Below are 16,901 nucleotides of genomic sequence, written 5' to 3' on the forward strand. Positions count from 1 at the left end.
ATAATTTATAGTCATTCATTAGAACATTTGAACTATAAACCTGGATGTGGATTAAGCTGCTGTAAAAGGGAAAGGAAAAAATAGTGCCATCACTAGAAGACAGTGTGGTTTTGTTCTCTAGTTTTTGTTTTGAACAGATAACATTTTCATTTTCAAAGGTTAAAAAGTCATTGTTAGGTAGTTCACATTAATTCCTTTCTGGCTGAAAAATACCCATTTACTTAGAGATTCCTTGGCCCCTTGTAAGATGGATTTTATATAATACAAGTAGTTTTCCCTTAAAAATCCATGATGTCTCTTACTTATGCCATTGTGCCAATTCTGGGAGTCAAGTTTCTTTAGACACAATTTCAAAACAAGTCAGTTTTTCCAGTCCCCTCCAAAAATGCAGGTTCCCTCTAAATAACGATAGCATTTTCTCTCTCTTTTCCATTTGCGTCTGTGTACAGGATAACTTGAAAGTTACAGGATACTTTGCTTCTAGTTTTTGAAAGGAAAACCTATCAGATTTGAGACTAAAATGAGGTTGATGGTAAATCTTAGTTGGGAAATAAAACCTCAGGCAGTAGTTACTTTGATGTGCTCAGCGGAAAACTTGGCTTTGGTTGTCATACTTTATGTTCAGACATGGTTTTGTAGCTGCCTTTGTATTTAAGCCTACTTGTTGAATTATTCTTCTCTTTTCACATGCCATTTTTCTTTGCTCACCTCAATCTGATATTTTGGCATCAGTGTCTTTTTGGCACCAGTTGCATGCTTGGTGTGTGACTCACCTTCCATTTTTGACTGTGGGAGAGGTTTAACTGCTTGCCTCCACAGTTTAGCTGCAAGGTGTAGCCAAAGAGAAGGACATTGGTATTTCTCTTGTGCCTGCTTGTTCCTGGCATTGCAGATCAGGAATGGGTAGTAAGAATCAGCCACAGTGGACTCTTTGTAAGAAAGCATTTGTACTGTTTTTTCCCCATACAAGATGAGAGGCTTAAAGGATTCTCTCAAACAACATCTCCTTCTAAACAAACTTAGAAACTCAGTTCTTGCAATTAAGTGCATCTTTTCACTGTATTTTAAATCAGGATTTTGTAGTTTTGAAAAGGTGTAATGAAAAGATTAGGGAGGCCAGCTGTGGCAAGTGGAGCTGCACGGCTGAGCTTTCTCATGCTCTTTGGTCTCAGCTGTTTGGCTGATGCTGTCGTGCAGAAATACTGTGGAATACAAAATACAAAGTGTTGAAGTGCTTGTTTCTGCATAAATTTGCAAAGCTTAAAACTATACCTTTGAGGGGTGAGCTCTTCATTTAAAATAGGTTTTAAGTGTGGCTGATGAGTATCACTGTTAGCCATTAAACTTGCTTGTGTCAGGGCATACAGAGAGACACAGATTTTATGGGGAAGATACGTGTTGTTGTGTTGAAATAAATGCATTTAGTAGCGCAAGTGACAGGCTGACAAAAGGGTGGTATGGGAAAGAATTTGTTGAAATAATTTGGCCATTAGTGTTACCTCTTGGAAATACAGGTAAAAGAAAAGGATAAGTACTTTTTTTTTTTTTTTCCTCTCTGATTGGAAAAGGATATGAAAGGTCCTGGTGACCTGAAATTCAGCCCTTGTCAGTAGTGCATCATTGTACCAGGTGAAGGCTGAGCCTGTGCTGTGCTCCATAGGCAGGAGCATAGCTGGCAGGTCAAAGGACAAGACACTTGGTGCTCATGAGTCTATGTCTGGGTAACTCTGCTGAGTTGTAGTCCTTCCTTCCCTTCCATCTCTCTTCTGCTCTAAGATATGTTCCCAAATTGGAATGAGTCCAGTAGTGAGACATTAAAGAAGGTGACAGTTCTGGAGCAAATAATGTATAAGGAGAAGCTGAAGAAGCTTGCTTTCTTCAGCTGTAAGAAGAGAAGGATACAGGTAGACCTCAGTCATCTCTCACTACCTATAGAGAAGGCAGAGGCAGATTTGTCCCTGAGCTGTGGAGTGAAGGGACAATAGCCACAGCTGCAAGTTGTAACAGTAAAGTTTTAATGGGATATAAGGCAAAAATAATTCACAGCAACTGTGGTTGCCCTGCTGCAATGCTTCACTAGGAAGGTTGTGAAATCTTGACCCTTGAAGTTATTCAAGCCTTCCCAAACTTGATCTAACTTTGAAGCTGTCCCTGTTTTGAGTAGGAAGTAAGTTGGGCTAGCTGATCTTTAGAGGTCCCTTTCAACTTGTATTAGTTTTCCAAAGAGAAAAGTCATGGAACAATTTAACTTTTAAAAGTTTAGGAAAAAAACAACTGTAGTTCAAATGAAAAGCAGTGCCTTAATATATTTAATTTTATGCTGTATGATAGTTCCCTTCATACCTTCCCTCTTTCAGGAATATTTCATTTTTCTGTTTTTCCTTAAGTTTTCCAAGTGTGTTTTATTAGCACCTATCTGAAGTATGGCCAGTGGATTTTAAGTTTGCTATTTCCTCTTTTATTGATCATGCATTCTTCATAAGAGCCTTCCAGTTGTGAACCAGGTTGAGTAGGCTGGTAGTTACAGGGAGCAGTGTTGGGAAGGCTTCTCTGAAATGACATGATGATAAGAAGGACATGGAACTGTTGGAGCAAATCCAGAGGAGGCTACAAAGCACCTTCCCTATGGAGACAGGCTGAGAGAGTTGGGGCTTCTCAGCAAAGAGAATTGCATGGAGGCCTCATAAAAACCTGCCAGTACCTGAAGGGGAGGGGGTCTACAGGGAAGCTGAAAAGGGACTCTTTGCCAAGACCTGTAGTGATAGGAGAAGGAGTACTGGGTGCAAACTGAGAGACAGGAAATTTGTGTTGGATATTAGGAAAAAACCTTTTGCTGTGAGGGTGGTGAGATACTACCAAAGGTTGTGTGCGGAGGTTGAGGATGCCCCATCTCTGGCAGTGTTCAAAGCCAGATTGGATAAGGCTTTGAGCAACCGGGTCTAGTGGGAGGTGTCCCTGCCCATGACAGGGGAGTTGGGGCTAGGTGATATTTTAAGATCCATTGCAGCCTGTTAATAGTCTATGATTCCATGATTTTTAACAGTTACTCTCTGTATAGATTCGTAGGTAACTATTCTCGAATCCTCCTGTTATTTCAGTAAGTTTGTTCCTCATGGTATTCCCAAGAAATAAAGCTTGTACAATGGAGAGTCTTGGATTAGAAGGGTTTCATTTCTTATGTGGGATGGATCACTTGAGGAAGAGGGGAAAGCATCTCACTTTTTGTGTTGTTCATATATCTCACACCTCTTTCTTGGGCTAAAGAGCTGCCTGAGAACTTAGTGAACACAGTTTATGTAGGTAAAAGAAAGAAGAAAGCACTTAAACACCAGAATCATGTATTGATTGGTAGAGTACTTGGGACACTGGAGATTGCTGCAAGCTATTTTCTTTTTATCTCCCACTTTTGTCAGTTTTCACATAGGGCAGTTCTTGCCTGTCCTCCTACTGCTGAGTGTCCCCAGATTCCTCTTTGGAGAACAGGACTGTCTTTGAGGTGATGGTGGGCTCCTTTGCACTCCTTAGATCTGACTGATAAATTTTGAAGCCATCTGTCTTGCATTCTCACAGTTGGTCGTAATGTACAGTGTGCAGTAGCAAGCTACACAGATAAATAATTTTTCCTGGTTGTAGGTATTCAGAGAAAAGAGCTTGAAACACTCAGCTGTGCATCATCAGCCTTCTGATGCACACAGGAGTACTGTGTGCATGTTCTTGTATGTGCTTCTCTGTCCATTCTGATAGAAAAGTTTTGTGTTTCCAAATTCAGTTATTGTAAAATTATTAGGCTTGGTTTACACAATTTAAATTGTTAGCTAAGTTTAACTGAAGGAAGTGGAAGAGTCCTCACATGTGGTGTTTGCTTAGCCAAGGTGCTGATGCAGTGCTTGGGGACAGCTAACACTTTCTGCAAGCATTCATGAGACTGAAAGAGTTCTTTCACTCAATTTGAGGTTGCTTCCATAGTGTAGGTGTAAAGGCTGCAAAGAATCTGGGCAGATGTCTTCAAAACTCATCGAAGAGAATATGCAAATGTTAACCAACTCATTATCACCTTAATGAATTGGGATTTGTTTTCTAAACTCTGTAGGGAATTGCATGTTTATAATTTATTCTGCCTATTCACTACTAAATTTTAATGTCTGTCAGTCACAAGTAGTTGAGTTCTCTGCCTCAGTTGCAGAGGCTGTAGGCTGCTGTGTTTGTTTGACTAATCTTAAAGAACTAAATACATGTTTGAAATACATACTCCTTATTTAGTGTCTAATTTTTTTAATCCATGTAGTTACTCCTCTTTTACTTGATTCCTTTTGAGATATCAAAGTTTAAAGTAAGTCTGCGGTTTATAATTCTACATTTTATTGTGTTGAAAATTGTTACAAGCCTGTTCAAGATTAATTAAAGATGTCACTCTGTGTCACTTTGCCTCCTGTAGTCCAGCCAAACCGAAGAACATAGAGCTGAATTTTAAAACACCTACGAATCAAGACAGTTTAGAAAGTGAGCAGGACACTCTTGAAAAACCAGTTAATAAAACTAACAGCAACATTGCCAACAAAATTTCCTTGTTTGAAAACAAATGTGCTAACCAGAACCAGAGGCCTTCTGAAATCCCTGCTTCAAAAACGAGTGCTGTACCAAGCACATTTGTTGGCAGAGCAAAGCTGAAATTTGGAAAACAACCTAAAGAGAATGAACAGCCTGATAAAACATTAAATAAGCAAAGCAGTCGCCAGAAGTTATTTGAGAATGGCACACTGGAGAAAGAAAACACTGCAGAATTAAAAGGCAAGAGTGAAGAAAACTTTGCCTCTTATGATGATATTGGGAAGACAGCAGAACTCAAAGTAAAAGCTGCCATATCCCTTTTTAACCAAAGCAGCAAAAGTGATGCTGGTAGTATCTCTCTGAAGCAACCAGAACCAGAATTAACCACAGCAAAGAAAGAAGGTTCACCTTTTAAACTGTCTTTGCACTCACCTGTTAAAAGTGAAAATGCTCAAGATCCTTTCTACCAAAGAAGTTACACAAGCTCAGAATTCCATAGAAATGAAGAAAAAGTGCTGCCAAACACAGAGGCTTTATCACCTTGCAATAATGATAAATATCCTCTACCATCTCATCAGGTTTCCAGATCAGAATTTAAGAAGATGGAAAATGGAGATAAAAAGGTAAAGCCAGGGGATTTGAACTTTTCAGCACTGCAGTATGATGACAGCAATCAAGACAGTGTATTGGAATCAGAGCACACCACCGATACACAGAAGAGCCCAGGCAAAACCTGTAATGGATCTGCTGAAGATGACAGCATTTTTGATTCCCCATCTGACATGAAGAAATTTGCTGAAACAATAAAAAACTTAGACAGCTCAGTTTGTTTACCCCAGAAAAAGAAGAGGTCAAAGCTTCCCAAGTCTCCAGCACCCCACTTTGCCATGCCTCCCATTCATGAAGACAACTTAGAGAAAGTATTTGATCCTAGTGTATTTACTTTTGGTTTGGGACTGAGGAGGGAAAAAACACAGGATCTGTTACCAGCACAACAAATTAAAATGCAAAGCCTGGAAACAATAGCCAGAGTCAGGCCCAAGCGTGCATCAACAGAGCAAAGTATCATATTCAAAGCTCTGCAGTCATGTAGGGAGGAACCTGCCTTTACTCATGAAATAAATGGAAAAGAGAGCATTGATTGTACAGATGGTGAAATTAAGAGATCACGGCTTGAAAAAAGCTCCCTCTTCTCAAGCTTGCTGTCTTCTAAAGAAAAGTTTTTTAGCCCTTCTGTCACTTCAGTAAATAACACAACAGCTTTTGCAACTGACTCTTCAGGGATGCCTCCTTTACAACAGGATGTTTCTGGGCCATTCATCATGCCTCAAAAATCTGAGGTAATAAAGATCATTCAGGAAATGAAACAACGTTTGTTTACCTGCTGCATGACTGTTAATTTTGATTTTGCAATTCAGTCTCTTTCAGATATGAAGTTTCCAAGTTTTGTGGAGAAGTACCTGCAAGCAGACAATGCAAAAAAAGAACTAAGCTTACCAATGCCCAGCTACGGCAACCCTGAGAAAAGTTTTTCGAGCTGGTTAGGGACAAGCAGATATGAATCAAATGTGCCCCCTGGTTTGTTAGATGTGGATGTAAGTATTGTGTTTTTAAAAAGCTGCCTGCAAAGTTACCAAGCTTTTATGTTTTCAAGACAATGTGCATACATTATTTTATTTCCCCTCTTTGGGATATATATAGATTACAAATTCATTGAGGTGAACTTAGGTATGGTACCAGTTTTATCTGAAAACGAAAATGAGATGACCTCTGTCAACATGATTAAGGGGTCTTTATTTTGAGACTTTTTGCAAATATGAATGGAAAGCATTTTTTTAATATGTCTTCATACTTGATTTTGTATTATATTGAAACAAATCCTATGCTAACTTTAATTTTTATTGCAAATTAGTAGAATGCTTTCTGTGAACTTCAGAAAGCTTCTGTTGAAGTAATTGCTCTTCTCTTCCAGCAAGACATTCAGCCATTGTACAGTTAAATAAGTAATAGAGCGAATTTTTTATTTTAGCCCTCTGTTGTATTCCTGTGCATTGGAAAAATATATATTCTTTAAGAATACTTTAATAACTGGATAGTAGTGATTACTGAAAGTGCTGCTACAATGGAGGGCTGTCCCTTGGTCTGATTACAAGCACCTGTTCTTCATGACTGAAGACAGACCTATGTTTTCCCCTCCAAGCAACTTTAATATGGAATATATTTGTAATTTCTGTTTTTAAGATGATGAGCCGATGTCCTGTAGTATTTGCTGTTTCTGTTAATGTAAGCTCTTGTTGTGACCTGAGAGAAAAACTATAATAAGGAGATCTAAGAACCATGGGAAGAAATATGTTTTCTAAAGTCTAATAGCCACATGAATGTGACCTGTGGAATTGAAGCAGCATGTAAGAAATGTGAGAAATACTTTCCGAAGCTAATGGTTATCTGCTCTAACAGTTCTACTAAAAGGAATGAGGTAGTAGAATCAGCTCCTTTCTTTGTCACCTTGCAGGAGACAGCCATCCATGGTACCTTGCAATTTTGAGAATGTAGATTTCAAACTCTTCTGGGAAGTTTCCCTAATTAGAGTGGAAATGGAAAATAGGGGGTTATTTACAGTAGTGTTTAGATTTACCAGTTAAAGAGACTTTCTTACTCTGATGGTCCTGCTTGGATTTAAAATCTTGAATTTAAAGCTAGATGTCCAGTACTGTCTTAGTTTGGTTTTTGCTACTTCAGCTGTTGTTCTTGAGTGGGTTTCAATTTTGCAGTAGGGTATGGAGGCCTGATATAGCAGTGGAGTGTGCCTATGGACTATAGTACCTAAGACTGCACTTGAGAGAATCCCTTTAGGCTTTGAAGGGTTTCTGGATTTCTGTGGCACTGTTGCTGCCTGAATTGTTTTGCTCAAGTTAGGAATCAAAAATGTTTCTGTGAGGTGTACCTGCTGTGCATCTTCCACTGACTAAGAAAATGGTGATGCAATGGCTAGTGGGTAATGTGAAGGAAAGAGTAAGGCCAGCCCAAAACAATGACTTTGGCATTCCTCAAAACACAGAACAAGTTTTAACAGGAATTGAAGCGCAGGCTAAAAAACCGGTCATGCTTCCACATGTCTTGATGATGCCTACAAAAATCTGGTGGTGCTTAAGAGCTGTCTTGCGACCACTGCCTGCTCTGCTTGTTAACTACTGTGTTCTCTTTAATTCCTTGCACATGTTGCTGGTTACCTATTTAGGGGCAGGATCTGTATTGGTCTTTCTCTTTGTGTGAATAATTCCTAGAAGAGCAGGACCCTGTCCCAGAATGAGCACTCCTGTCCTTGCTACGAAACCAAACACATAATTTCAATGCTTGCTTTATTTATTTGAAGATGACGTGATGCAACCACAGCTTTCCCATATATTCTGCATCATACAATTTACTGCTGACTTCAACACTGATTTAGATTTTCTGTACCTCATTGTGTTTTGTTTTGAATATTTTTAGTTTATCATTTAGTGCACAGTCTCATACTCTTTGAGAAAACCTGTTACAAAGTGTTCATCACAAAATTGCTTATACTAGTTAGCTCATACATGTATGTGCCATCATGCACCCCTCAGTATTTTCATATTTTCCTTCAAAATACATCATGCTTAATGGCTTGATGTTTTTAGACATTGAAACTCATCTTTATCATTGAACAGCATATACTTTATCTCTGCAAGGGGAAGTAGAGATTGAAGTGGTAAGTAGGTATAGTTGAAAGGTTACCAGCTTTTACTATTCAGAGTAGCTTATGTTTTGTTCTACTAGCCCTTTTTCTATAGCTGAGCACCTTTATTGAAAATGTTTTTGATTTTGTTGAGTTTTTTTGTGATTTTTCTTTTCTCACTGTCTATTAGACACTTCCAAGAAATGGACAAAGTAAAATCAATCCCAGACCTGGCAAGGTAAGATCAATTTTAATAGTTTTACTGTTCCTGTCTATATTTAAAGCTTAGGAAGAGAAAACTATATGTTACTGGTGTGATTTTCGGTTTTGTTGTTTTTTTTAACACAGCTGGTGATATACTGTGACTCAGACTGTCAAAAAGCTGGGATTGAAGTTTTCCATGATGTTCCAGATTGCAGTTCTTGGGTTCTGTCTGCAACAATTTTAGTTAAAGTCATCAGAGGATGGTAAGAGATCAATTTTTACTCTTCCTACAAAGATTTTTACTGTATCCAGAGATGCTTTGAAACAGAAGTGGCATGTTATTCACAGTAAGTCTGTCTTGTAAATGGCAATGTATCATGGACAGCAAGAAATAGGGCATTTTACCTCTGCAACAGGAAGTTCTGAGCTGGAAAACCTATTTTGCTGACTAACTGAATGAGTGTTACCATCTGGCGGGGTGTGAAATTTCATCAGTTACAGGTGTGAGATGAAATGACAGATTTTGTCCAGCTATTTTGCTCTTGAACTCCTGTCATCAGGGATTTTGCACAGTATTTGGATTGGGCTAAAAGGCTAGCCAGTAAGTTTAAAGCCAGATCTTACTTGATTTTTTCATGGCCAAAGGAATAAGATGATGCTGTAGTCATAATGGACTGTTTCTCTGAGAAAATGAGGGGTTTTGCTCTAAAAACTGTATTGCCCAAGAGTAATTCAAAACGAGTTCATATCCTACTTTCTTCATAGCCTCAATAGAAGGGCCATTAGTAGTGTGGCTAGCACAGCAAGTTGTGCTGTGGCCAGGCTATAATGCAAATAGCAGGTTCTCAAAAGTAATTATCTGATAGTATGGTGCAGACACAAGGGCTAGTTGCAGTAGGAGCTACTGGGAAGCAAACTGATTGCTGTTTAGCTTCAGAAAACTGGAACAAAACCTTTTGATCTCTGTAAACCAGGTCGTCTTTTCCAGCATGGTCTAGAGGGACTGGGTATGGGGATTTTTCCTCCTTCTGCTGAGAGCCTGAGTGAAAGGGTTGTATTTGCAGGTGGATAAAGTTCTTAGTTAGTTATATGTTCCAATCTGCCATTAAAAATGAAATTGTCCTTGTCTTCTGAGCAGTCTTATCATCCTCTGGCACATCTACACCAGCTCCTGTGGAACTCCAGGCTGTTCACAGGATCCAAGCAACTTGTCTGTTTATATGTGATGCAGCAGTCTGCAGTGTCATTGTTTTCTGATGTACAAATTGGTTCTGATTTGTATCTCATACAAAGTCTGGTATTCAGAGACAACAGTCTTTGCTGCCCCAAATTAGCAATTTTAAAAGGTGGAGAAGTTTTTTTGTGAAAGTACAATTCAGCAGTCGACATCTTTGGTTTTATCATTGTTTTTAAAGGTATCACAGTGACTGAAAATGGCTTGCATCAGCAGTGTTGGGTGAATAAGCTGTATTGGGGAAATGGCAAGGATTTGGAAGCAGTACTGTGTATGAAAGGATTTGTTAAGTGGGAATATGATTTTTGCAGATCACACTTGATAAAGCACCATGAAAAATTAGATTTTTTAACATTTATTTTAAGCTGGATACTCTATGAGAAGCCAAATTTTGAAGGCCCCTCTATTCCATTGGAAGAAGGAGAGTTGGAACTCACAGATATTTGGGGTGCAGGTGCTTCTGAAGAGCAAAGTGACTGCAAGTCTCAAAAGCCTGCAGTGATCGGTTCAATAAGACATGTTGTTAAGGCAAGTAATACAAGTAAAAAAATAAATTTATAGGTCTTAATGTACAGTGGTGTTTTACACTGATACACAGTGTGATTGGTCTATTAGGACACAAGTGTAACATGAGCTACAAGTGCATGAAACCATCTTTAATTTTGAATTTCATGTTTAATCACAAAATGCATGTGAGGATTGTGGTAACATCAAGAGGAAGGACAGGGTAGGAACAGAACTTGGTGGGCTTTATTAGAATAGGCACCAAATATGCTACATGCAGCATATGCTTTGTAGTCTGGTCAGTCTCAGGAAAAGCATCCCAGAAAACCATCAATAATTTGGAATTTTCAAAATACAGCTGCTTCTTTTTTTTTTTTTTTCCAATACATACCAAATTTGCACTCAAATACAAACTTCAATGTCAAACACCAAATTTTGGTTTGCTTGGTATAGGCAAACTTAACAGTGAATTTCACACGTGATGGAACAGCCTTCCTACATGCACTTTTAACCTACCATTAAGTAGTTACAGTTGCAGGTTGCCAAAACAAGCACAAGCTATAAAGTTATTTGACTAGGAAAGGAAAAAGGAGGAGTATATATTGCTTGGAACTACAATTCTTGTTTAAGTTGCAGTTCCCTTCAAGGATGGCTTGTTTGGTGTTATCTTTGGATTTAATTTGCTAGAGGAGATGTTAACTGATGAAAGAGGATGCATTCCTGCCTAGATGGCAGAAAGTAAACAGTGTAAATGCTGATTAGAGATTGCCTGTCTGTCTTGGTTCAAATAGAGACAGGCAAACTGGCTTAGCTATACTTATATTATAGGCATCTAATAGCAGTAGTAATTGACAAGGGGGGGAAAACAATTTAAAATAAACAGGTGTTTCAAAACTGATTTAGTTACGTTCAGTAATTACAGAACTCACAGCACAGATCAAGTGATTATGGCGATCTTCATTTTTCAGGATTACAGGGTTTCCCAAATTGATTTGTATACAGAGCCTGAAGGGCTAGGAATCGTGACTTCCTTTTTTGATGACACTGAAGAAACAGGGGTGTTTGGAGCCACTCAGAAGACTTGTTCTATTAAAGTACATTGGGGCATGTAAGTATGTAGCTCTATATGAATGTGTAGTGCAATGAAAGGAATTTGGTTTAAACCATTGGTTACACTTGTCAGACTTGTGAGCAGGCTGTATTTATTCTAGTCCTATATTTTGGCAGTATTTGTTGACAGTAGTGTTAGTGCATCACTGTAATGCTTCACTCTTGGGGAGTCTGACCTAGAATGTTTTGTTAGAGCTACATTTTCTTCTGCTTGCATGTAGTAAATACTGAATAAACCTTGTGTATTTGTAGACAAGGAATAAGAGTTTGCCTCTCTTGGTTTTTCTCATTCAGGCAAACTGACCATAAGTGAGGGTGGGGAATGAATTGTTATAGTAAGATCACATTTCCCACTTGCTTTCTTCTAAGCTTGAAATCATCCTACTAAAAGAGGAAAATTTTGAAGTCCTTCTGTTATACTAAGACTTAGTGCTTTAGAGAGTCCATATGTGATATTCTTGTACTTCACAGTGCATTTTGATCTGGGCTTTTACAATGATGTTTAATACAAATATGTTATGTCACCTGAAAATATTTGGCCATCTGAGTTAGGAGGGTAATATTGTGAACCAAGCAAGCTTTCATGAGAAAGGAGATCTCTAAGGAGCAACCCAGGTGCCATACCAATATTAGTTTTCATGGCTTAATAAGCAAACTTGTAAATCATTATGGAAAACATGCCTCAAAGTAGTACTGGGAAAAGTATGCAGAAGAGAGAGGAAAAGTGAGACTGGAGCCAGTTTCAGTCATCCTGCAGAACTTCTTACAGGGTATACAGCCCTTGGCTGTTAGCTCTTACCTTTGGGCACTGATAGCACTTGTGTTGCTGCAAACCATCTATCAAAAACTGCCCAGCTGAAGACAGATGTTACATACCACTGCAAAGATGTTTCAAGTCTACCGCATGATATACAGGCATTTTTGTTGTTAGGCAAAGTATTTTATCAGGTTTATATTTACACCTTGATTTGTGGGAAAAAATGAAACATTTTGGTATATAGGCAAATTTGAAGATGTCCAAATGGTTGGTTCTCTGACCAGAAGTTATTTCTGATAAACTGCAACCTCAGTCCAAATTACATGTCTCACAAGAGTAATGAAATCAGATATATTATTTGGAGGTTGATTGTTAATTTGCTTCATCTACGTCTCCACTTTATTTCTGTCCTGCTTAAAATCTGTGACCAGTAAAATTGTAAATTGTTTTTGAAGGGAGGCAGAGCCTGTGCTCATCTGAGTTATCTTTATTTTGCATTAGTGTAACAGCATTGTTTTACTAAATCCACACAAACTCTTGCTGTCTTAATACCTCTTGCTTGCATTTGTATCCCTGAATGAAAGTAGACTAATATTTTCACTAGGAAGTGAAATATATTATTTTTCAGCTTTCTTGGATGTCTGTTCATTAGTCCAGTGTAGAAAGAAGTTGCTTCCATGAGAAATTCAGTAGATGGCTGCTGCTTTTTTGCATGTTGCAGGGTTAGGGGATTTTTTGCCTTTAGTTTACAGGCATGACATAGTTCACTGTATTGGCAGGTGAGTGAGGCTCTGAGTCACCTTGCCATGTGGGTGTGGTTGTATCATCTTAAAGTTTCCCAGTGTTCATGCTTAATTGCTGTTTGTTAAAAGCTGCCAACAAAAATGAGTCAATGCACCTTTACCTTCTGACGGTACTCTCTCCTTGTTCTTCCATGTGTGTCAGCTCTTGCAGTGGTTAGTCATAGAATCCTTTAGGTTGGAAAAGGCCTTATAAGACCATCTAGTCCAACCATTAACTCAACACTGCCAAGTCCACCACTAAACCATGTCCCTAAGCACCACTACTGCACATCTTTTAAATACCTACAGGGATTGTGACTTCACCTCTCCCCTGAGCAGCCTGTTCCAGTGATTGGCAACTCTTTCAGTGAATTATTTTTTCCTAATATCCAGTCTAAATCTCCACAGGTGGAGCTTGAGGCCATTTCCTCTTGTCCAGTCACTACCTGGCTACAGCCTCCTTTCAAGGCAGCTGTAAAGAGCAATATCTATCATTTTCATCATTTTGCATTCTCCCTTTATGTTCATTCTTTCCAAGCTGACCCCTCCAGCTCCCTCAGCCACTCTTATTAGGCTTGTGCTCCAGACCTTTCACCAGCTCCATTGTCCCCTTCTAGACACGATCCAGCCCCTCAATGTCCTTGGTGCAGTGAGGGGCCCAAAACCAATCCTGAAACACAGGATTTGAGGTGTGGCATCACCAGTGCCAGGGACAGTCACTGCCTTGGTCCTGCTGGCCACAGTGTTGCTGATCCAGGCCAGGATGCCATTCTTGGCCACCTGGGCACACACTGGCTTTATATATAACTGCTGTTGACCAGGTCTTTTTCTGCCAAGCAGCTTTTCAGCCATTCTTCCCCAGTCCTGGAGCACTGCCTGGGGATGTTGTTCAACACTTTCTCATGTTGAACCTCAGCCCATTGATCCAGATCCCTCTGTAGAGCTTTCTTATCCTTCAGCAGATCAACATTCCCACCCAGCTTCTTGTCATCTGCAGAACAGCTGAGGGAGCACTCAAATCCTGTCGTCCAAATAATTGATATTAAGGTATTAAACAGAGTTCTGTGTGACAGAATGATGGATTATTTTAATCTCTTTGATATCACCAGATTTGTATTTTATGGTCCTTACACGATTAAAGGGTTGGCTGCAGAAAGTGTTGCTGTTTGTGTGTTTTATACTGCTTCACACTGCACTTTTCTGAGATCAGCACATTTAAATTGGAGAAATACTCTGACATCCTTATGCAGAGATCAGCAGTGTGATTCTTTGTTTCTAGCAAGTGATGACTGGCCAAGATTTTTAAAAAAAAGCTTTGAAACCAAACTACTTTTGCTGCCCCTATCAAGAATTCTCAAAGTTACATCTTCCAAAGTAGATTTATTAGCAGACACAAACCGCGAGGAAGTAGATTTCTAAGGAGTTGTCAAGTTTTTCTATGTATTAGTAAACAATGTAAGGTTAGAATTTTTTTATTGAGCAGATTTTACATCAAATACCAGTAAGGTTTAATAAGGATTTTTAAAATTCTTGTAAATAGGTTCTGCACTTTAAAACTATTTTAAAGAATAATAGAATAACCTTGAATCTTTCTATTTCAGTCTAAGTTGGTTTCAGGTAAGACAGAGTCAAATACTTACTGTTCACTATTTTCATTCGGGTTTTTTGGTCTGATCAAACAAAAGACAGGTGTTGTTGGTGGTTCCTTTGGAGCACAGATATTTGTCAGTATGCCAGCTTGTAGGTGGCAGTTTTGGTGGTAAAGAAACAAAGTTTTGTTAAGGATACAATGATCTAGTTCCAAAACCAAGCATATTGTCTTGTTCTTTACTGTTCAGAAATGTTCTGGGGTTTTTATGTCTTGCTTTTGTCCCTCCACCCCCTCTACTTTTAGATGGCTTCTTTATGAAGAACCTGGTTTCCAGGGAGTCCCTTTAATGTTGGAGCCTGGTGAATATCCTAATTTATTATTCTGGGAGAAGAAGGAAGCATACATTAGGTCCATGAGACCCTTAAAAATGGTAAACTACTGTTATTACTTACAAGTTAAATGACCTATGTTTATGTGTTATAAATAATGTATTAAGGTGGCTAGAGTTTTCAAGACTTACAAAAATCTAACTCTTTTAAAAAACCCCAAAATTTTTAGTCTATGAAATTCTTGAACTTACAACATTTTATTGCATCATCTCTTCCATTAATCTGTGTTTTATTTTCACTTGCGCTCTTTATTTCACCTTAGTCCTGCCTTTTTGTAAAGAATTGATGACTCCTACAGACATCTATAAGTTATCTAAGTCATTAACAGCTTACTTTTTTCTTCTTTTTTTTTTTTTTTCTTTTATCAGGGTGGTCGCAAAGTTGAATTCAGTGGGGAGCCAAAGGTAAAAGTCAGTATGTATTGATTGTCCAAAGCTATTTTACAGCACATGAACCTACACATTGGGTAGATAAGTATGCTTTGATTGGATACCAACTGCTGATGGTTTATTGGGTAGTCCTTTTGTATGCGAGCAGACTGTGAAAATGCATCTTCTGTCACATTTCTGCATCCATCACATGCATATGTGACAGTATTAGCACCAATCCAGATAATGCAAATGGGTAATGAATGCTCAAGCCCTCATGTTGCATCTCTTGTGGAAAGGCTTCTTGTAGAGAAGAGAGAGAGATCGATCCCACTAGTTGGTTTCATCATTTTGCATTCTCCCTCTGTGTGCCCATGCAAAAGAAACTGTCTATTTGTCAGAATTCATCATCCTCCCTGCAATTTTCCTTTTACTTCATTTCCACTCCAGGTAATTGTTTATGAGAAGCCTTTCTTTGAAGGAAGACATGTGGAAGTAGAATCAGAGATCTTTACGCTTGATGACAAGGAATCAGAAGACAAGACAAGCCTTCCACTTCCATCAGTGGGATCCATCAAAGTACTGGGAGGAGTGTAAGTGAGGAAAAGCAGTACTTACCCTTCAGCTGAAGTAGTAACTCCACAGGCTGGAAATTGCAGTGGACAAATATAGTCCCTGTTAATTTTGTTTTTGTAATTTTTGGGTTTGAGGTATACACCAGGCTTAAATTTGAAAATATTCACAGCGAAAGAATAAATATCACATATCTGTGTCTACTTCATGAAAACACAAGTGGCACTTGTTGATTTTGACATGCGGACTCTGTTGTTGTTCAGCTGGGTCGCTTACGAGAAGCCTGGGTTTGAAGGCCATCAGTACTTGCTGGAAGAAGGAGCATACCGGGATTGGACAGACTGGGGTGGTTACGATGAGGAGGTGCAGTCCCTGCGACCAATTGTTGGTGTAAGTTCCAAGAACACATAGTAGGTGTCCCCTGAGTGCTCTGAGATGTCATGTTGCACGTTTCTTATGGTGCTTCTCTTTGTTTTAACAGGACTTCACAAGCTCCCATATGATAATGTACAGTGAAAAAGACTTTGGATCAAAGGGTTCCAATATCAATGTGCTAGGTATCATTTCCAATTTGAAAGATACTGGATATGGGCTGAGGACACAGTCTATAAATGTGCTAAGTGGCGTGTAAGTAATATTTTTATTCACTCTTTCATTTTAGATACGGTGGTCTTTGTAGAAATTGATAGTGTTTGCAGATGTTTTTCAGGACTCTGACTTCTATGTGGTGTCTTCAGATAAGATTTTCTTGACCACAGAATGTGAAGAGTAAAGGTTTGGTGAATGTGCACAGTAAACCGTCTCTCTTCTTAAAATAAGAATAGATGGTCCCAGCATTGACTTTCTGATACACAAAGCATGAAAGCATGAGATGAGATTTCATCAAGAGAGGAATAAATAGCTTGTTCTTGTGGCTGCATTTGTTTGAAGCATTTCAACAGCAAAATTGTTATGGAAATAATTTCCAGTTTCAAACCTAATTTCCAAGCTTCTTGCATTTGACCAGAGGTAGATTCCTTGCTCTTTCTCTCAATTCTCTTTCAAATGGAGGTAACTTTTAGTATGCTCACTAATACTTTCTGATACTAGGGAGAGTAACTGTTCCAAAAATTAACATTGCTTTTGCAGTGAATCCTATAGATTA

General features: G+C 38.7%; 1 protein-coding gene across 1 annotated transcript in view; it reads left to right on the forward strand.

Moving 5' to 3' along the window:
• The window catches only part of CRYBG1 (crystallin beta-gamma domain containing 1), a 43,636-nt gene that overhangs the window by 2,485 nt on the left and 24,250 nt on the right, over positions 1 to 16,901 (forward strand). Inside the window, exons 2-12 of the mRNA XM_058834758.1 lie at positions 4,436 to 5,888; positions 5,967 to 6,143; positions 8,436 to 8,483; positions 8,594 to 8,712; positions 10,049 to 10,211; positions 11,156 to 11,295; positions 14,731 to 14,857; positions 15,185 to 15,220; positions 15,635 to 15,777; positions 16,021 to 16,147; positions 16,239 to 16,384. Coding sequence (XP_058690741.1) covers positions 4,436 to 5,888; positions 5,967 to 6,143; positions 8,436 to 8,483; positions 8,594 to 8,712; positions 10,049 to 10,211; positions 11,156 to 11,295; positions 14,731 to 14,857; positions 15,185 to 15,220; positions 15,635 to 15,777; positions 16,021 to 16,147; positions 16,239 to 16,384 — 2,679 coding nt within the window. The remainder of the gene's footprint in view (positions 1 to 4,435; positions 5,889 to 5,966; positions 6,144 to 8,435; positions 8,484 to 8,593; positions 8,713 to 10,048; positions 10,212 to 11,155; positions 11,296 to 14,730; positions 14,858 to 15,184; positions 15,221 to 15,634; positions 15,778 to 16,020; positions 16,148 to 16,238; positions 16,385 to 16,901) is intronic.

Source organism: Poecile atricapillus, chromosome 3 (assembly GCF_030490865.1).
Source record: "Poecile atricapillus isolate bPoeAtr1 chromosome 3, bPoeAtr1.hap1, whole genome shotgun sequence".
Lineage (NCBI taxonomy): Eukaryota > Metazoa > Chordata > Aves > Passeriformes > Paridae > Poecile > Poecile atricapillus.